General features: G+C 50.9%; 8 protein-coding genes across 8 annotated transcripts; 6 read left to right on the top strand and 2 right to left on the bottom strand.

Annotated features, from left to right (window-relative positions):
- The first annotated feature begins 15 nt into the window (after nucleotides 1-15).
- EDD37DRAFT_294801 (uncharacterized protein) lies at nucleotides 16-1,568 on the top strand. The gene is made up of 2 exons (XM_062811159.1): nucleotides 16-1,467; nucleotides 1,518-1,568. Exon 1 carries the CDS (start codon nucleotides 149-151, stop codon nucleotides 1,154-1,156), a length of 1,008 nt encoding a protein of 335 aa, XP_062674027.1. The 5' UTR covers nucleotides 16-148; the 3' UTR covers nucleotides 1,157-1,467; nucleotides 1,518-1,568.
- EDD37DRAFT_294762 (uncharacterized protein) lies at nucleotides 886-1,766 on the top strand. Its single transcript, XM_062811155.1, has 2 exons — nucleotides 886-1,467; nucleotides 1,518-1,766. The coding sequence occupies exons 1-2, from the start codon at nucleotides 1,187-1,189 to the stop codon at nucleotides 1,600-1,602; spliced, it is 366 nt and encodes a 121-aa protein (XP_062674026.1). The 5' UTR covers nucleotides 886-1,186; the 3' UTR covers nucleotides 1,603-1,766.
- A 152-nt stretch (nucleotides 1,767-1,918) lies between these two features.
- Nucleotides 1,919-2,635, bottom strand: EDD37DRAFT_294789 (uncharacterized protein). The gene is made up of 2 exons (XM_062811158.1): nucleotides 2,304-2,635; nucleotides 1,919-2,206 (listed from the first exon to the last, which is right to left on the bottom strand). Exons 1-2 carry the CDS (start codon nucleotides 2,320-2,322, stop codon nucleotides 1,980-1,982), a joined length of 246 nt encoding a protein of 81 aa, XP_062674025.1. The 5' UTR covers nucleotides 2,323-2,635; the 3' UTR covers nucleotides 1,919-1,979.
- A 747-nt stretch (nucleotides 2,636-3,382) lies between these two features.
- EDD37DRAFT_294775 (uncharacterized protein) lies at nucleotides 3,383-5,354 on the top strand. Its single transcript, XM_062811156.1, has one exon. The coding sequence runs from the start codon at nucleotides 3,501-3,503 to the stop codon at nucleotides 5,262-5,264; it is 1,764 nt and encodes a 587-aa protein (XP_062674024.1). The 5' UTR covers nucleotides 3,383-3,500; the 3' UTR covers nucleotides 5,265-5,354.
- A 500-nt stretch (nucleotides 5,355-5,854) lies between these two features.
- Nucleotides 5,855-7,742, top strand: EDD37DRAFT_294777 (uncharacterized protein). The gene has a single exon (XM_062811157.1). The coding sequence runs from the start codon at nucleotides 6,017-6,019 to the stop codon at nucleotides 7,604-7,606; it is 1,590 nt and encodes a 529-aa protein (XP_062674023.1). The 5' UTR covers nucleotides 5,855-6,016; the 3' UTR covers nucleotides 7,607-7,742.
- Nucleotides 7,743-7,878: 136 nt separating this feature from the next.
- On the bottom strand, nucleotides 7,879-10,457 carry EDD37DRAFT_647789 (kinase-like domain-containing protein; the record flags this gene model as incomplete). Its single annotated transcript, XM_062817932.1, has 4 exons — nucleotides 7,879-9,077; nucleotides 9,130-9,978; nucleotides 10,033-10,221; nucleotides 10,265-10,457. The coding sequence occupies 4 exons, from the start codon at nucleotides 10,455-10,457 to the stop codon at nucleotides 7,879-7,881; spliced, it is 2,430 nt and encodes an 809-aa protein (XP_062674022.1).
- Nucleotides 10,458-12,147: 1,690 nt separating this feature from the next.
- EDD37DRAFT_294458 (glycine dehydrogenase) lies at nucleotides 12,148-15,824 on the top strand. Its single transcript, XM_062811153.1, has one exon. The coding sequence runs from the start codon at nucleotides 12,288-12,290 to the stop codon at nucleotides 15,564-15,566; it is 3,279 nt and encodes a 1,092-aa protein (XP_062674021.1). The 5' UTR covers nucleotides 12,148-12,287; the 3' UTR covers nucleotides 15,567-15,824.
- Nucleotides 15,825-16,596: 772 nt separating this feature from the next.
- EDD37DRAFT_647787 (uncharacterized protein) lies at nucleotides 16,597-16,938 on the top strand (the record flags this gene model as incomplete). Its single annotated transcript, XM_062817931.1, has 2 exons — nucleotides 16,597-16,668; nucleotides 16,723-16,938. The coding sequence occupies 2 exons, from the start codon at nucleotides 16,597-16,599 to the stop codon at nucleotides 16,936-16,938; spliced, it is 288 nt and encodes a 95-aa protein (XP_062674020.1).
- Between the last annotated feature and the right edge of the window lie 2,698 nt (nucleotides 16,939-19,636).

The raw sequence follows: 19,636 nt of genomic DNA, 5'->3' as shown, positions 1-19,636 counted from the left end.
GGGACGATGTTATGCTTGATTGACGACTATGGTATCAGTATCTACATCGAAAGAGCAGGCCACGAGCTTAGCTGAGGCCAGCAGTGTCTTCCTTAATCACCCGTTCTGAGTACGGTTCAACGACAACTTGCAGCATCGTGTGCTGTGAATGAATTGTCATGGAGTACAAACAGTTGGGCTTATGAGACTTGCTCGAACATGTATCGCTAACCGCAACGAGCACCACATCTCAGGTCACCCATTGGGGAAGCTCATTGCAGTATTGCACGTGATTATGTCATGTCACTGCCGAGCCGAGACCAGGCCAGGTGGAAAGGACAACCACCTACGTCATCACGAGGCTGCGACTGCAAGAGCATCGTGGTCTGTCAGTCTTGTGCGATATGAAACATGTTCAACTGTGCTAAAGCCTGAAAGGTTGACCTGGACAGAGGATATGACTTGGATGCGCTCCGTGCTTCGTTGGATGAACCTGGTGATGGGCGCCAACTACGTAGTTGCAGCAAAAATAAAGTCCACAGGTGTGTGCATGAGAGCGGCACGTTGCTGTGGCTGCTGCCGAACCGCCTCCGCACTCCACCATCAACTTCTATCTTTCACTCTCACTCAACCTCCTCGTGCCTGCTTCATCCGTGCTCGCTATCTGTACTTTCTATTATATGTGCGGTGCTTTGACCTGAATGATGTAGATGAATCATCAGCAGCCACACAGGTTCGATCAGGTTCGAGAGACACAGGCCAATTAGAGATCCCAAACCTGTCTGTGCAATTTCCCAAGATTTCAAATGCCGTCATCCAAACACTGCTCGACGCGCTTGAGACACCACAACATTCCAAAGACATCAGGGTCCAAGACTTTGAAGACAAGGAAAATGAGCCCGATGGCGCGTCCTCCACTGGAGAAACACGCTTGTGGCGTCATCTGAGTGGTGGTAGGATCAACAAGGCTGGTCGATCCTATCTTAGCCTCGTGCTCTTGCCCTCCAATGCTACGTCACACGACAAGGAAACAGGATTCAGTGCACAGTGCACACCACGAAGCGACATGAACATGAAACCTATATTTGATGCTGCATCTTCCCTCAAGGTAGGAGAATTTCATACTCAACTTCCAGCTTCAGAACAATATCCATCAAATCACATACCCTACCTATAACTATACATACTACCAAGCCAATCGATCACAATGGGTCTTTTCGGTCACAAGAGCGAGCCAACTCCAGCACAAGCTGCCCCTTCTCGACACTCGACCTCGTCAGAAGGTAGCCGACTTTCCTCCGGCTCGCGTAGGTCCGGTGGATTCTTACACCGCAACCAAGAAGACCCATCCATCAGCGATGCTCGTCAACGCGTTGCCTCTGCGGAAGCCGCCGAGCGCGAAGCCGATCGTGCCTTGGTTCAAGCTCGTACTGCCGTGAGAGATGCCAGAGAACACATCAAGCGTATCGAGATGGAGGCCGCTGAAGAGTATGTTATCCTCCCCAATAATACAAAGGATAATGGCTAACATGTCATAGGGCTCGTCTTGCGAAAATTAAGCAGCAGAATGCCAGAGATATCTCAAAGAGAGCCAAGCCTCTCGGACGACACGACCACTACTAGATGATACCCCTCTCGAATCGAGAATGGCAGGCGATTACAGCGTTGTGTGATGAGCGTTGATGGCCAACAGCGTGTACAAATATTTCCCCTTGTTGCGTCTGTATAACTATATCATTGTATTTAGCGAGTCTTTGTTACAGGGAATGATGAGATGTCATGATGTTACTACTCATAACCATGCCTGAATTTCCAAAGATATGTTTCTACGAAAGAACGTATAACATGCCGAACATTTTTCGTCAAAACTCGAGATCGTAAGCCAGCGTATCTGTGCAAAGGCTCATCCTGAACTCGTGAGTTCTGCCCATAGAGTTAGTACTGCCCCAGATCATTCATCTCGATCTCTCTGCTCGCTAACGTGAATGAAAGCTCAAAACCTACTCTAAATGCACAGGGTGTTCAGCAAACACCTTGATCGTCTCCGCCTTATCAAAAACCGCGACCAGACCAAAGTCGAATCCCTGGGATCGATGTGCGGTGCTGGGATGCGGTTTGTTGAGCTCGACGCTTTGCAGCCCCGGGATCTTGCCGACCATGTTCGCGGCACTGGCTTTCAACTTCTCGATTTCAGCCTCGCCGACGTGAGGCTTGAACTTCATGAGAACTGGTCATCGTTAGAAGAGTCGGGTCAACAGCGTATGGGGAGAGTAGAGCAAGGGCTCGGCGCTGTGTGACACAGAGCACATAGCGGCTATGCGTACCGATGTGATATACCGGCATCGTCGCTGCTACGCAGAAAACCAGACGCTCCAGGGGATATAGTCAATGTCGGAAGTCTCGGTACTCCCTCTTATTGTGAACGTGGATATTACCACCCAATATTCCTTGTACGGTACGACAACCTTGGAAGAGAAGTACGGTTGGACTGAGTCAAAGCGGAAAGATCCCGAACCCGTTCTCGGTACGGCCCCTGGAGACTCCCTCGCTCCGATAGACTCATTGGGGAACAAAAGTCGTGCGGCTATCTGAGCTCCGGGGGTTAGTTAGTGCCCTTGGTCTAGCCCCCAGCGAAGACATCTTCAGACCATCCATCTGGTATGCTGAATGGGGAAGTGGGCTGAGAAGGTCGTTACCTGAAGATTGCAACACGACGCAGGGTTTTTTTCTCATCAAGCCTTCACACTTACTTACCGCACTCGATAAGCCATGGAAGAAAGACCAGCCAAGACCTTGTGGACGAATATCAACCGCAATCACTTACCCGGATGGCATTTTGCTTGAAAGGCTGGCGTTGTGTCATGTGCAGCCGCATTCTTCTGCCAGAAAACCTGACTGAGTCAATAATACCTCAATCGGGCTGAGGAATGGGCAACCTACACTACGAGCGTGATGGCGATAACGACACAGGCCCTTTAGCAGTGTGGAACATGACTGCGTATGCTCGCCATGGGACGAAAACAGCCCCGAGTCAGCCTGACGACTTTCTGGCGTGCTGGCCATTGATATTGCTCAAAACATCACATGCACTACACACTATCAACGGTCCAATTCACGCTCGTATACGCCAGACCGGTCACCACCATATTGGACAGCCACTGAAGCGCCACGGAGCTGCTCATTGGTCCTCCATGAAAGTGGTGGGCGCCGGTGAGGCTGAGACTCTGCTTTCCTGCATTCTCAAGTATTTTGGCGCATGTGAGCCAATCACACGAATGGTCTAGCGAATGCGTACCAATTCCTCTGTGGTGCGCAATTGTGTAAATTACTGTAGAGGAGGCCAGCCTGATTATGTCTCTTACTGCCCTCAAAGATGTTGAAAAAAAGCCGAAGGATCGTGGTCAGCCCGTGATGGTCTGATACCGACATTACGGCCTTACTTCTTGACATTGCTCGACACTCAGTACACAACTCTTCACCTGGAAGTTCCGCAACAACAGCATACATCAAATACCGGCGGCATGGCGGAATTCCTGAGCGTGGAACTGATGATAATGATAGCCAAGGATGTTTTCCTGGTTACAAGATGGACGTACAACACTATCCGTACAGCTTCAAAATACGATGCAGAGATTGCCGCGCTGAGGGAGAAGTTTCATTCACAACTGGTGTTCATCCGAGCTTTTGCTCAGATATTCCTCTCAAATCTGCCCGCCAACTCGGAATTGTCTTGGTTGCCCGATCTAAGGCTGAAGTTTAAGGACCTTCAGAACCTCCTTGATGGGAGTCGACGACTTGCTCTCAAACATGATCCGACTTATCGCGAATTCAACGAGTCTTATACCAGAGCTCTCGAAGGTGGCACGGACTCGCTGCAGGCCCAGCTTCCTGCGGGCCAGGATCAGTGGCTAATCGAAGATGAAGCCGCAGCACCCACAGGCGCACTGGCTTCCTCGAGTAATACTTTGGTTCTCCCTACGGCCAGCAACACGAAACATCAGCCAAGTGGTCAGAAGAAGGAGGTTTTCAAGCTGGGCAACTGGAAAGCGAGCTACAAAGCCAAATTGACGGCGTTCAAATTTGCAGCCTTTGAAAAACCGAAACTTGAAGCCATGTTGAAGCAGATGCAACAGATCACTGGGGATATGAAGCAGGGGGTCCCGTATATGATGATTGACCAACCTGTGCTCTCTAAGCATGGGACCCAAGAAAGATGGTGGCAGATGCTCGACGAAGCCGGTAAATCGCCCGAGTTTCGTCGCGATGCAGAGGCGACCGGTGCCCTCAACTATGCTGGCATACAGCGGATAAAAGAGCTTGGCGAAGACGATACTACCCCTGAAGAACACCAGCAACAGCTTCGGAGCCTGCCCTTTTCGAAGGACACTCCTAGGCAGTTGTCTGATGTGACGTTGGAGCCGGAGTATTGCACCAGACTATCGGCTGGAAAGAGGAAGGACCACGATGGTGCCAGCCAGGATGTCTTGATTGAGTACAAAGGCTGGTCCGGTGGTGATAGAGACTTCAGCGCTCAACGCCGGAAGGACATTGAAAGCCTGGTCCATGTCCTCGCCTTCGCTCGGCCTCCATTCTATCCTAACCTTCTCAGCCTACGCGGCTACGTCGTACAGGAAGAAGATAAGAGAATTGCATTTGTCTTCGACTTCCCTCCAGACAGCCTTTACCAACAGCCACAGTCGTTGAACAGCATAATCGAGTCCGAGCCTCCTATGAAAGACGCTTCAAGCCTCAAAAATCGCTCCAAAATCGCACTTGAGCTCGCGAAGTCCTTGGCTGCTCTGCACGCCGCCGGATGGGTGCACCAAAGCGTGTGCAGTGAATCAGTCGTTATTTTCACTGACTCCGAGTCCAAGGTTGCTTACGACAAGCCATATCTTGTGAACTTTGAATTCTCTCGAACTGCCGGAGGCTGGACCAATCACGCATCTGCTGCCGCTACACATCTCAGACGTTATCAACATCCTGAGCGTTCGCCGGACGACCCTGCTAAGTACGAGAGGAAGCACGACATGTTCTCGCTCGGGGTCGTCCTGTTAGAGATCGGCCTCTGGAAGACAGCCGAGACAATGTGCCAGCTAATGGGCGTGGCGGTAGGTAATCAAATTTTGGCGAAGGATGCATATCTCGATCTCGCCGGAGACGAACTTGGACAGGCCATGGGTGACGACTACAGAGATGCTGTTGTATCATTGCTGTCTGCTAGCGAAGGCAATATCGACAAGATCACAAACGTGATTAAGGCGTGTCCGAAGTTTGACCCATGAATCCCATCAGCCAAGCAGACAGTGTGCTGATTGATGAATATGGTTGCTAGGTCATTTTCGAGAATGGTCACTTTCAATGTATATACTATAATCTTAGCATAGGCGTCAATGGGAGTAAACTAGGTTTGTGATTCTCTGTACCAGATTCTTGACTTGGGAAAGAATCATGTGAGTAGCCGCCGCTTACTAACAACGCTCTCGGTCAGGTGCTCGATTACTTCGTAGATGAGACGATCCTAAGTGACCCCGTGAGGGTCATAATCATGCAGGTGGGATCGGGTGTCAGCAAACATCTGAGACTGCCCACCACGGCGCTTGGCTTCATGGCGCAACACCCAAATCGCCCGACGAGTGGGTGGAGCCTGCCCAGGGTAGAACAGGATATCCAAGCCATGAGATTCCTCGCCTTCGAAAGCACGAACACATGATACCCATTTGGCAAGATGCCTTTGAGTGAGAAAGTGTCTTACATTCCACAGCCCAGAAAAGGCTTGTGGTTGACAATGGGCAACAGGGTGGTCCCATTGGGGGTTGCCTTGCACAACCTGACCAGGCCGGGTTACGAGGCACAGCCGCACCTCAGCCCACACATCCTAACGTGCCGCCTCGAAAGGCAACGACATGCGCCAGAGCACAAGTGGTATGGAGGCTGTGTCTAACGCTTCTTGTCACTCAATGTAACATTATTCATACTGTTGCTTTCACTCAGCTGCAGTGAGTGACCAACTTGTTCACAAACGAAAGGATTTTGAATGTCTTGCAATAACCAAGACAAAGCCCGCCAGCTTTGGGCTGATTGTTTGACCTCCAGATCACTTGCTCAGCTCATTGCTGAGGTCGTTCTGCTGTTCAAGGAGGATTGGCAACCCAGGACGAGCCTACACAAGGGCTTCCAGCAGGAGGTTAAGGCTATAGAAAGAGTCTGGCTGTCTCTCCTGGACAGCCTGACCGATCCTGATATACAGATGCGATCTCAAATGGTCAGGCTGAGGCGATGCTACGATGACTATGCCGCAATATCAGTCATAGACGATCCAACGAAGATCGTGCCGCAGCAGCAAATTCCTGGCGAAAAGGCAGAGGGTACCGCACGACCACATTGCCCAAAGGGCATTATTTCTACTTATATTGACAGTGCTGACAACGTCCTTTGGTCGGCATCCAAGCTGGAAAGTGTACTTGAGAAGAGTCGGCTGCACACATCGAGGCTGCTCAGCTGCACGCCCATCGCTGTCTTGACCAACCACCATTTCATCTCTCACAGTGCGGACACCGACGCCAAACTGGACGGCGAGATGGACGACCCTAATTCCGACGAAGACCCCATTTCTCCAGTACCTTGTGGTCAAGTGCATAGACTCTATGAAAATGACTTAGGGCACGTCCAACCTCACAAGACGCTCCAAATGACAACCTTGTTCAGAAATGGCCGTCTCTTCAACGTTCTTCTCGAGCAGAAGGATCATGACTGCAGCGCCGATGATACTTCGTGCAGCTTCGTCCACAAAGAACTGCTTAAGATGGCCAAAAGGTGGCAGCGACTAGGCCCTGCCAGTCACTCAGGAGTGTTAGCAATCCAAGGTTTAGTCAAACCCGAACATGAAACTGGACGATACGCCTTTGTCTATCATCTCCCTTTCTCCAATACGGTTGATACGACTTCAATCGTTTCTCTCCAAGACCTCATGGAAAAGGCGTCACCTACGGACATCTCATTGCGAGCTCGATTGCGGCTGGCTAAGCGGGCCTCCTCGGCTCTGGCTACTCTCCACGCTGGTGGCATCCTGCACAAGAACATAACGAGGAGATCAATGTTATTCTTCGATGATGGGCGTGGCTTGAGCCGTTGGGAATCTCCCTACCTCGTCAACTGCGACTTTTCCAGGCGCCTAGATGATGATACATCTTGTCATTTCAGTCACTGCCTGGAGCGAAATATTTCGCGACACCCTGCATGCCAGGGTGTGCCCAATGAAGCATTTACCGCCGATTATGATGTATACGCGCTTGGAGTACTTTTGCTTGAGATTGGGCTGTGGTGCGCAGCAATCGACATTTTCGCAGCACGGAACGAAGGCGTACCACCCACGAAGTCCACTTGTCCGGTCAAGATACAAAACAGGCTGAAATTGGCGGCAGCGATGAGTTTGCCAGAACTCATGGGCGCCGAATATGCAAGTATCGTGATGAAATGTTTGAGCGCTGGCGCTGACCATGTACGACGCCAAGGTGGCGATCCTGAAGAATCCGCAGCCTCGATATGTCAGGCCATGGAGGGAATTGGCGAGAGGAGCTTGAGGTGCACATTTACTGGTAGTGGGCTTGAAGAGATACTATTGTGATATCTAGGCTTCCAACCTTGTTGATACGAATGCATCCGTGGCATCTGTGATCTTTTGGACTTTTCAAATATACCGCAATCGCAGGCTGATAAGGCAACTCCATGCTTTGTACGTGAAATCAATACATCATAGCCTGAGAGGCTGTCTCCGTGAATGCAATATTCCAGGCCGTTCGAGTTGTGAGCAATGCTGTTTCTGAATTTCTGGATATCGCACAACTGGGACTTGAAATCCATAGAAAGACATATAGAAAGACTTTCTTTCCATGACCACTAGGTGCAAGCGATATTGAGCGATGGCTGGTTGGGGGGCCAAGTGGGTTGACGACTGGGGACCAATCCAAGCGTATCGCTGAAGTCGAACTTGACTTCTTGCACGCTCGCACGCTTCGCAAACTCCAAGCCCCTTCTGATGGGACCTTCAACAAAAGTGGGCTCTCCCTCGCCCACTTCCAGAACGAGCTCCTCGAAGAGGTCAAGCTCCATAGTTCTTAGTGGGGTCTCCACGAGTCCAGCAGGGTTTGCAGAGTCGGCAGGCAAAGCCGGAGTGCATGGACCATATTGCTCGCTTCGTCTGCTGTATTTTGCTTTTGGACTCTCCACTGGCGTTTGTCTCCAAAGTTCTCTTGCTCTCTTGGACGGATGGACAATGAAAGGCCTATCCGCATCTTTTATGGTTTTGAGAGCATCTGCGACGCGCCGGCTGGCGAATGGCGGGCGCTTGAGCTTCATGTCTGTCTGATCAACGCCTCTATCTGGTGTTTGAGTTGCCCAAGGACCGGCCGTATGAGCGAGATCTTCTTGGAGTCCTGCCTGCAGCTTTCGAGGTGTGGCCGTGACATCTTGCTTTGGGGGAGGAGGCATTCCATCTTCGTATCCAAGCGACGAGGCTGTCGACAATGCCGAGTCGTCGGTCGTGGCTTGAGAGAACTGGAAAGATGGCTCTGAAACCAGCGTGGACGGAGTAAGCGTGCGTCTGTGCTGGCTTATTTGAGGTTGTCGTTCAATGACAATCGATGGGATCTGAAGAGATGGCAGCTGACAATCTCGTGGGGTTTGGAGTTCAGCTTGTTCGTCGTGTAAGATGCTGGACCTAGTATTCTCTACCTTGTCGTGGAGGACCGGATGAGATCCTGAACAGCAGTATGCCTGACAAGCCATAGGAAGTGTGATGGCAGATGCCGAAGGTCGGTCCTCAGGTTTGGTCTGCATCATCTGGATGATGACATTCTTCAACGCGTCAAAATCGGCACGAGTACAGACTGGCTGGATTTTGTCGTATTGTAGACTTGGCAATAGCTTTTCGACAACGTAACGCTGCTTTGCAGGATGACGGAAGTATTTTGTCTCTTTGAAGCCTTCGCTCGTAATTACGCTCGGGTCCTTCCCGCAGAGCGTCACCAACAAATAGAGGAAGATAATGCCAAAGGAGAAGACGTCGACAGGAAAGCCTTTCGTGATTTGACTAGTTACTTGAAAGGGTGTCAGCGTATGAATTGCTAGCCTCTGTCATGTTGTACATACCTTCAGGAGCACTGTATCGTGTCACGCCAATCTTTTCATCATAGGTGTAGTGAGATTCCTCTGTCAATACTCGACTTTTGCTGTGGTCGATCAGGTATAGATGGTTGTCGTATATGATCAAATTGCTGGGTCTGATATCACAGTGCAGGATGTGGGCAACCTCATGAAGGTGCACCATAATACTTCGGACACAACCAAACCATCCTAACATGATCGTTTTGACAACTCGGTCTGGACTGCTGATGTCGTAGTGGTGTTGCAACCAATCCTCCAAATTTCTCTCACTACCTACTGGCCAGTAGTCGAAGCATGGAGGATTGTCGTCAGAATGATTCGCTCGCAAGGTAGGAAAATGGGAGTGAGGGAATTGTGTGAGATACTGCCATATTTCTGCTTCGTGTCGAATGACTTCCTCGGCCTCCGGACGGATTTCAGTGTCGTCCAGGGTCGAGCATTTCAGGCGTTTCCGCGCAAAAGGTTTCTCAAATTGGGGTTCCACCTTCACCACTTCGGTAAGATCCCCTTGACCAAGGTATTGTACGACAATTCCATGCTTCTGAATCTCGGAAAGAATTTTAGGGAGATCTTTGGGTTCATACTGCCCCACTTCCAGATGCCCATGCAAGACAGATGTGAAGTCGAGTACAGCTTGATAGAATTTTCCGATATCGAGCCACAGTCGGGGGAGCATTGCAGTTTGCATCTTCCAGGAGTAAATCGAGAAGACATGGCGATATTTTCGCAGAGCACGCCGCAGCAGACCGGCAATGGCACCACAGAGATGGAGAAGAAACATCGTAGTGACAGTAAGTCGTGTAGCTAAGCGGTGCTGAAAAGTGTAGCTCGTATCTGGCGCTCTAGGAGTCAGCGAAGTGTGCCTTGGGGACGTGGGTGACTTCATACCATCGTGCTGAGAGCATAGAAAGTAGGTGTGCGACGAGACCACGGCGACACAAGCGGTCAGAGGCCGGCACATCCAAGCCAGACGAGCGTTGAGGAGCGGGCAGAACCGGACCAGGACGTCTTTTCGGAGACATTGTATCTCGAAGTATCGTAAGGTTCGCAATGTGGTGAGAACAAGACAGGGAAACACTACGCACATCAGCCTAGGCCCACTGAGTTGTGGAACACGTACGAATGAGACAGGCCAAAACTTTGGACAAAGTAGTCGATTTGAAGTAAAGCAGGAGTAGAACAGCGTAGATGCGGGCACGTCCGTCGTCGCTGTAGAGGATGTAATGGGTGTAAGCATGGTAAAGTACGTCACATTGAGGGCGACCCTGGGAGGTTGGCAGCGCCCCTAGTGATATAGTCCACTTGCGTGCCATCTCTCAGAACAAACATAAGATTTCAGAGCATGTCGTGAAGTCGTTGCAAGAATGATTGTGAAAAGCAACGCCTGAGGAAGAGAGTAGATAAGAACGCAGCCATTCCAAGGAGAGGGGCGCAGGAAGATGCTAGAGGACGTTTTCACCACGCCTAAACTTGGTCTCAGAGCACCACAAGTGAACTCGAGCATGCAGAGTAGCTCGTACAGCCACAATGACAAGAAATGCATGGCGCAAGGTTGGCGGCCCCTCCATCACGATGGAAGCCATCGACTCCATCTTTACAGCCTTATGTGTCGAAAGGTGGAGGGAGGTCCAGGAAAGACTCGCAGCACCTTCTGTGAAGCAGTTGACGAAGGGTGAAGCGAACACATAACGGGGACCTACCTGTTATTAACCTCTTGCACGAACGACCGAAAAGCAAGTCCATGGTCACCTCCATTGAGGGAAGAGAGAATGACGTCAAGGCCGTCAATTTGAGGGGCCAGCCTCACTCAAGGGCGAGCTCCCCAAGTCGCAAGTTTGAGCATAGGATTCAAGTTGTTGCGGTAGTCAATGTGTTTCTTTAAGAACCGTCGGAGTGTTGATGGTAATTGCGGAGCAACTTTGGAAGTACGGTAGCCTCCTGACAAATACCCTTTACCGACCTGCAGATTCAGCACGCACACAGAAGGCGCATACCTCTCCGATGATCTGATCTTGTGCTTGACGAGTCAATTCACAAAGCCACCGCTTGCGTTGTGGTGCCATCGGAAAAGCACACTTCTTGTGCCGTAAACGAGGAACACCTAAGAAAAAGAGGAAGCATACAACATTGTGATACCTTCACATACGCTGGTGAAGGATGTGTGTCGAGATATCAAGGCTGAAGGTTCCCCGCGGGCCGGCACATAGGATGGCAGCTGGCACAACAGCACATCGCCAGGAATACCCACAGAAAGTCCGGCTGGAGGGTCTTCGCAGTATGTCTGAGATGGAAGAGCATGCTTGATTTGCTCGGCCTCTGAGCAGCCAAGATGTACTCTCGCATACCTTTGAGGAGTTTCAGGGGCCATGCTTGTCGTTGTTTTCACAACATTCTCCAGGAACAACATCTCCGGAGGGGGAGGATGAAGCTGCTGCTTACCTCGCTTGCCAAGTATATGTCGGTCGGCTGCTGCCGAAAGCTCCAGAAGAAAACTCGAATGGTAAATCAAGTCTCCCCAGCTTCGATCAAAGTGCGTAATTGCTTCGGTCAGTGACCGGGGATATCTGGCCTAGTCGCGCAAGAGACTCATGACACAGACTGATCACTTTACGGGGTTCGGATGTCTGCAAAATACCTGGGACATGTAAGCCCTAGATTGAACATTGGGGAGGACGCTGATGTCCGGCAGAATATCGTGGCAGCTTAGTGGCTTTGTCTTGTTCATGGATCCGATTGAAGTCTCTGAACAGTATCAGAAGCATTTGCTCGAATGCAGGAATTGCCTGATCCAACGATGCTCCCATTCAGACATACGTTGAGTGAGACTGACCAAAAGGTACGTAAGGCTGAACTAGATTTCACGAGGCTGCATGATAAGGAGGGGAAGCTTACATAAGCTAAACATGATTGGAGGGTCAACCCTTATCGGAGAGGGGCTTGGCACGGTGAGCAGTGCGCATGAACATCGCTCCGAGATCTGGGTCTTTTTACACAATGCGGTGTTGAGATAGACAATTGGCGACCACGGCTGCAGCATTCCTTTGCTCTTGCTCTAATTTTTCTCATACACATGAGACACTTCGTTTCTAAAGTCACTCCGATGTCTTCATAACAATCATCCAGCCTATCCTCTTTCCTACGCAATGGCAACTACTATACTAGCCATGCCGCGGGCATCCCTGCCGGTCAGGCGACTGCTACGTCCTCATTCCGCAAGGCCCATTGACCTCTCCAGAATCTGCAGGAGATGTCTCTCGGTGCAGGAACAACGCCGCGAACGAAACGTGCCTGAAACCACCCCGAGACCTACCACGCCTGAGGGTATTGATGCTCTGTTATACGGGAAACATGAAGCTGAATCCCGCGGATCCAAACTGCCGAGATTCCTAGAACGAGACGAGCTGTTCAGTCAGAGGCACATCGGCCCTTCCCCGTCAGAAGAGGCTGATATGGTGAAGGCTTTGGATCCACCTGCCAAAGACCTGGAGGACTTCATTTCGCAGACCTTACCCTCAGATATTCGCTCGAACAAAGCTTTACGTTTGCAGGATTGCTTCGACAAGGACAATGCATTGGGGAAACATGAACATGGCATTGAAAGAGAGTTGCAAAGTCTGGCAAACAAAAACGAGGCCTGGCGCAGTTTCATCGGCGCAGGCTATTATGACACGAACACGCCTGGTGTCATCCAGCGGAATATACTCGAGAACCCTGCTTGGTACACGAGTTACACTCCTTATCAGGCGGAGATCAGTCAAGGCCGTCTTGAGTCGTTGTTGAACTTCCAGACACTGGTGACTGACCTTACCGGTCTTTCTATCGCAAATGCCTCTGTCTTGGACGAGGGTACGGCAGCTGCGGAAGCAATGACACTATCCATGAATGCTCTGCCAACCTCGAGACTGAAGAAGCCGGGAAAAGTGTATGTCGTATCGAACCGCGTCCACCCACAAACCATTGCTGTGCTGGACTCAAGAGCGACGGGTTTCGGCATCAACATCGTGGTCGGAGATGTGCTAGAGAATGATTGCCAACTGGTCAAGGATCAAGGGGATAATCTAATAGGCGTACTAGCGCAGTACCCTGACACTACCGGCGGTGTTCGTGATTTCCAAGGCCTTTCCGATGCTGTCCACAAAGCTGGTGGAACGTTTGGTGTTGCGACGGATCTGCTGGCTCTAACCCTCCTCAAAGCTCCTGGCGAGTTCGGGGCAGATGTTGCTTTCGGAAACTCGCAGCGATTTGGTGTTCCACTAGGCTTCGGGGGACCTCATGCTGCTTTCTTCGCCTGCAGCGAAAAGCACAAACGGAAGATTCCTGGTCGGCTAGTTGGTGTTTCTAAGGATCGACTAGGCAAGAAGGCTCTGCGGCTGGCTCTCCAGACTCGTGAGCAGCACATTAGGAGAGAAAAGGCCACCAGCAATATTTGTACTGCTCAAGCGCTTCTAGCCAATATGAGCGCCTTTTATGCCATCTACCACGGACCACAAGGTCTCAAGAACATTGCCCTGCGAGTATGGTCAATTGCCAAATTCGCGCAGAGAGTCCTCGAGCAGAAAGACTACAAAATCGTGACGCAAGGTGTGCGTGAGGACGGTGCAGTACTCTTCGATACCATCACTGTTCAACCCAAGTCCAAAGGGGATCACACGAAGATCTTGGAGCGAGCAAAACACCGGTCATTGTTTCTACGACAAGATGTGCCTGGCAGCACTGTAGACCAGCCCCTGCTTTCGTTCTCATTTGACGAAACGACGACAAGCAAGGGTTTGGCAGATCTCCTCGAATGCTTCGGTATCGAGAGCAAGGACTATCTTGAAGCTCTCTATGGTTCAGAGATTGTGCCTAAGGCGAACGACGATACACTACCACCATCTCTCGAGCGAAAAACACCCTTCCTCACGCACCCCGTTTTCAATCAACATCACTCCGAAACCGAGCTACTGAGATACATCTATCATTTGCAGTCCAAAGATCTTTCGCTGGTCCATTCAATGATTCCTCTGGGTTCATGCACGATGAAGCTCAATGCCACAACGGAAATGTTGCCTGTTTCCTACTACGGATTCTCGAAACTTCATCCCTTTGCACCCATTGAGAATGCGCAAGGCTATGTTAGCCTCGTCAACAGGCTTTCCAAGGCTTTGACTTCCATCACGGGCATGCAAGACGTCAGCTTGCAGCCCAATTCCGGAGCTCAAGGAGAATTCGCTGGACTGAGGGTGATCAAGAAGTATCTCGACAACAAGGACAGTTCAAAGAAGAGAAACATCTGCCTCATTCCTGTGTCTGCCCACGGCACAAATCCTGCCTCAGCGGCCATGTCCGGAATGAAAGTTGTACCTCTGAAATGTGACACGAAGACTGGTAACCTTGACATCGAGGACCTCAAAACGAAATGCGAAAAACATAAGGATGAGTTGGCTGCCATCATGGTCACCTACCCAAGTACTTTTGGAGTATTTGAACCTGGGGTCAAGGAAGTTTGCCAGATTGTGCACGACCATGGCGGTCAAGTGTATATGGATGGTGCCAACCTCAATGCTCAAATAGGCCTGTGCAGTCCTGGTGAGATTGGTGCTGATGTCTGTCATCTGAACCTGCACAAGACCTTCTGCATTCCTCACGGCGGCGGTGGACCTGGTGTAGGCCCGATCGCCGTCAAGGAACACCTCAAGCCTTTCCTACCTTCCCATCCCCATGTCGACCCTCATGCAAGCGACATTGATCGATCCACGACCGCCATTTCTCCCGTCAGTTCAGCGCCCTGGGGCAGCGCCTCCATCCTTCCGATCAGCTATGCCTATATTCAACTCATGGGCAGTAAAGGTCTGAAGCACGGCACTGAAATCGCTTTGTTGAATGCCAACTACATCATGTCGCGTCTGAGACCACACTACCCGATTCTTTACACCAACGACAAAAAGCGATGTGCGCATGAGTTCATTCTTGATGCACGGGGCTTCAAGGAATCGTCAGGAATCGAAGCGATCGACATTGCTAAACGACTCCAGGATTATGGATTCCACGCCCCAACGATGAGCTGGCCAGTGGCGAACACCTTGATGATTGAACCTACCGAGTCGGAATCCAAAGAAGAATTGGACCGATTCTGTGATGCACTCATTGAGATCCGAAAGGAAATCAAGGCCATTGAGGATGGTGAAGTACCCAAGGAAGGAAATGTCCTCAAGATGTCACCACATCCCCAGGCAGATTTGATGAGGGCTGATTGGGATCGTCCATACACGCGTGAACAAGCGGCTTATCCTCTGCCTTGGCTCCGGGAGAAGAAATTCTGGCCTAGCGTGGCCCGTGTGGACGACGCTTACGGTGATACCAATCTGTTCTGTACCTGTACACCTGTCGAGGGATATGAAGAAGAGGGTTTGACTGGTCATCAAGCGCCGATGCCTACGTAGGCCGGCCTAAGGGGGCGCGAAAAAATCTGTTTCCTGGAGGGTTTGCGGAGAGACATAATATATGCATGATCGGAGTTTCAACATCTGGTCGTTCAAAGCAAATTAGTGAGCGTTCATGCACGACCAACTTTACTCAACCTTGATCGTGGGTATTGGTTTGCAACCGATGTACGCATGGGACCAAGTTTTGGTGGAGCTGTACTCGGGTGCTTGTTTTCGCAAGGCTAGCATATCCGCAGGAGTCCAACAATGTGACTGTAGCTGGAGGTCGAACAGCTCTGCAAGCCTTACTGGAAGGCCATATACCTGGTAGTTGTGGACCTCGTTAGCACGCCAGAAGGGCAACTCCTCCTGAATGGAGAGATCTCTTCCAGGGCCTCGTGCTGAGACTGAAGATACAAGTACCTCGAGTCATGATCCCTCCTCTTTCTCAACACAGTCCCTGGTATTGCTACTGGTGTTGGCCAATGTGGCTTCGTACCTGGACAGTCTCATTGCTTGTGGACAGCATCTTCTATGTCCTTACCGCCGAGACCTTTGCTGACAGTATGCACGCATGCCTCACGAGGCATGCTCACTCATTCGCGGCCTTGCACGGTTGACGTGCTTCGTCTTGTGACATCTCTCGTTGGGCACAATGGCACAGCCACAGTAACCTATCATTTATACAGGCTATGCCTGACTGGTGCAAGGATCCAGGGTCGTAATAATACAATCCACCACCACCCACTACCACTAACACTCAACAATCTCATGCTTACACGACTCCCATTCCATCGACCCTACGACGTCATCGAGGGGCCGATCCAGAATCCCACGAGACATCGAACGACGAACAAGAAGCATATTAGACTACTCGCCGGAGTCAAGGACGGTGGTTCACAATCACTCTTCTTTGCCGTTGTCCACGATCTTGTGCCTCTTGCTCACATTTCAACCCGAGTGATACTCCTATCTATCTTTCGTCCTCATAACGACTTAACACAACCTGTACTGTATACCCATCACCAACAACCAACCACCAACCAAAATGCCAATCAACACATCAGAGTCCGACGTAGGCGTCACTGGCGCTGCCAAATTCGTCACATCGACTGTCGGCGTACGTACCATCACATCCTCCGTTGCTTCCTGCTTTGTGGCTTACAATTTTCAGAACACAGTAGGCGGCCTAGCCAAGACCTTAGGCGGCGTCACCGGTGCCGCAGGTCGTGGCATCGGCGACACCATTACCGGCGCAACGGGAAGTCTCGGCAAACCTTTGGGCGACGGGCTGAATAACGCGGCGACAGGTGTTGAGAGTGGCACGAAGAGAGTCGCGCAGGGAGTCGAAGATGCTGGGCAGTGGAGGGGTGGGGCGAAACGGTTCTAGAGGGTGCTTTCCATGAAATGGACGATCGAAACGTAATGAAGGAACGAACACATCAGAAAGAGACACCTGATATAGTGAATGCGTAATGACATGGGAGGATTTGACTGGAATTTGGTAGCAGGAAGGAACGGTCGTTGTACCATGATATCAACCTGACAAAAGGCTATTGCGTGATATTGGGGACTTTTCCTGAAGAATAGGAGAGCTATCGTCTTGAAGACTGTCTCAATACGCTAATGGTGCTCTTGTCCAGAGCGGAGTCTAGTCTATACTTCTATACCCCGACTTTATGACACGACTTCACCGATCTTTGGAGCGCGATCCTTCAGCCAGTCCCGAGCTTTGCCCACATCTCCTCGCTCCTCCTCCAGCGCCTTTGCGCACCATTCGAGTTCATATTCACCCTCGCTGGCCATCATATTCGCAAGGTTCCGTCGAGTCTGACTCGCCTCGTCAACACAGAACACTAGACCACTAGTCACACCTTGGGCAAGTTGATCCATGATCGGCTTAACCATAGGCAGTCCGTCTTTAGCAGAAACGACTTTATCTTCCCCGGTAACATTCTTGTGCCCAGTCTTACAAAATTCCGCATTTCGACACCAAGACTTGCCGCATCCTCCTATTAATTGCTGCAGTAGTTTGCGCTCGATCCGCCTTCTGAGCATCTTGCCTTCTGGGTCGTACGTTGTCACATACAAGGGGCCGAAACATTCGTTGCACAGGCCTAGTTGCTCTTTTTGAACCTTTGCCTCGACGTCTTCATAGCGGATAGTGCGACCACATATTGGATTCGCACATAGTCTGGGCTTTGGTCTGGCGACCCTGTCCCGGTCATGAAGGCGGAGATGAGTCTTCATGTCCCGCAATCTGACTATCTTGCTGCATAGGTGGCATTCGGTTGTGCGTCCACCATCTGCAAGTTCGTGCGGAGTGAGACCGGATAGCAGTACTTCGGGATCTGTGAATGATGGATCGTCAGGACCTTGTTGTGGGACGACAAGATGGCAGAACTGGCAAAGTATCTCTTTTCCGGGACAAGTCGTCGTTCGATGATGTGCCAAAATAGGTAGATCGAACGCCTGAAAGTCACAATTCGGGCATTGCAGTGGTGATTCCGGGTGGAAGATTGAGTCGTGTTTATGGTGCGAGGAGAGCTTGTTTCCGTGTTCATCGTCGTGAGGACAGTGCCAGTGGTTCTTCCAGGCTTCTGAATTCTTGAGGAAGACCGTTGTGCATTTCGGGCAGGAGACGTTGTTACGGTAGCAAAACGCCTCATGCAAGGGTAAAGTTCGCTTGGGGACAACCTGACGACAATTCTTGCATATCACTTCATCTGCGGACACTTCTAGAGAGTCCTCGTCCGCTGTGTCGACTCCATCGGTCGTGGCCGATATTGTCAGGGTATACGGTACCGGTTTGTCCTCGGCGGTGTGCTCCTGAGTTGTGTCCTGCCATGCATGAACGGAAATGTTTAATGATCCGGCGTCTTCGAGATCGACGTTGGAATGGGATAGCTTTAGCCGCTTGGTCGCTCTCCCACTCAGATCGCCAAAAACATATTCGTCCTCCCGAGGCTCAGAGCGGTGGTGCGCAGAGAAGGGATTGACGAAGAGGTCGAGGCTGAGATCCTCGTCTGAGGTCTGCAGAACCACTTCCAGATCTTGACTGTGATCCCAACTTTTCAATTCATAATCCACATATTGTCCTGGCAGCACTCTCCCCTGCACTTCTGCTTCGAGGCTGATCGGTCCACCGAGTGAACTACCTTCCTGCGATTCTTGCTGTCGTCCTTTCTTTGCTAATCTCTTGTTCAGCGTCTCACGTGCCTGGTCCTCATTCAAGGGCTCAATGTCCACTTCGAGGTCGGTATCGACAATGCAGATTCCATCTGTATCAGGCTCGAATTTGTCGACCAAGAATCGAAACTGCTCATGGCGAGCCCCTGGTACGACGAGTAATTCCCCACTTGTTAAGGTGGTGAAGTTGTCTCGTAGGTAGCGCTCGAGAAGTGATTTCCAGTCTTCCGGATCGTATCCTGCTTCGAGTGGCCGCAATTTTACATATGTGCCTTTCTCCAGCTGTTTTGCATGTATCGTCACCGTCTCGGGCTTGAACCTGTCTGTGCTGTCTGTCATAACCACATCCCCGTCGAGTGTACCATCTCGACTCGTCCGTGACGATGCATCCTGCAAACCCAGTGCTTCTCTTAGACCATTGCTGAGTCCTACGGTACCGTCCTCTGCAGAAAACTCCCGGATTCCTGCGTATAACGCTCTTCCATTGCGAGGGTTCACTATGCGAAATGTGAGAGGATGCGGTAGCTGTTGTTGCCGGTCTTGGAAGGCGTCGCGGGCATGACGCTCGGCGGCGAATGAATACGGGTTGAACGGATCGAAGGATGATGTTAGGTTTCTAGACGTATTGTTCTGAACAGAAACGACTGGTGCTGCTGCGAGGAGGGCTTCGAGGGCGGATTGTGGCAAGGTGATCTTGTCGCCGATAAGCCTACGACTTGACGGGGCGACTTCCAGCTGGGCCGACCATTTCAGAGTATCTGATGGCAAAGCCATATTATCGGGGTATGATGAGGTAGGAGACCTCTTGTGGGCGAAGTGCGGGCACAGTGTGAAGCCATGATGGACATGGAGTTGTTAGGCACAAGAGTGACGCGCAGTTTCTTAGTGTTCGAGAAGCG

The sequence above is a fragment of the Exophiala viscosa genome (genome assembly GCF_022695815.1).
Source record: "Exophiala viscosa unplaced genomic scaffold EDD37scaffold_2, whole genome shotgun sequence".
Taxonomy (NCBI): Eukaryota; Fungi; Ascomycota; class Eurotiomycetes; order Chaetothyriales; family Herpotrichiellaceae; genus Exophiala; species Exophiala viscosa.
Note: the sequence above shows the minus strand (reverse complement) of the source record. Positions and strands in the feature narration are given on the sequence as shown.

Bases quoted from the DNA above. Each gene is read 5' to 3' on its own strand.
- EDD37DRAFT_294801 (XM_062811159.1), top strand. From the start codon at position 149: ATGAATTGTCATGGAGTACAAACAGTTGGGCTTATGAGACTTGCTCGA.
- EDD37DRAFT_294762 (XM_062811155.1), top strand. From the start codon at position 1,187: ATGGGTCTTTTCGGTCACAAGAGCGAGCCAACTCCAGCACAAGCTGCC. The intron at 1,468-1,517 runs GTATGTTATCCT...AACATGTCATAG, and splicing joins GAGATGGAGGCCGCTGAAGA to GGCTCGTCTTGCGAAAATTA.
- EDD37DRAFT_294775 (XM_062811156.1), top strand. From the start codon at position 3,501: ATGGCGGAATTCCTGAGCGTGGAACTGATGATAATGATAGCCAAGGAT.
- EDD37DRAFT_294777 (XM_062811157.1), top strand. From the start codon at position 6,017: ATGTCTTGCAATAACCAAGACAAAGCCCGCCAGCTTTGGGCTGATTGT.
- EDD37DRAFT_294458 (XM_062811153.1), top strand. From the start codon at position 12,288: ATGGCAACTACTATACTAGCCATGCCGCGGGCATCCCTGCCGGTCAGG.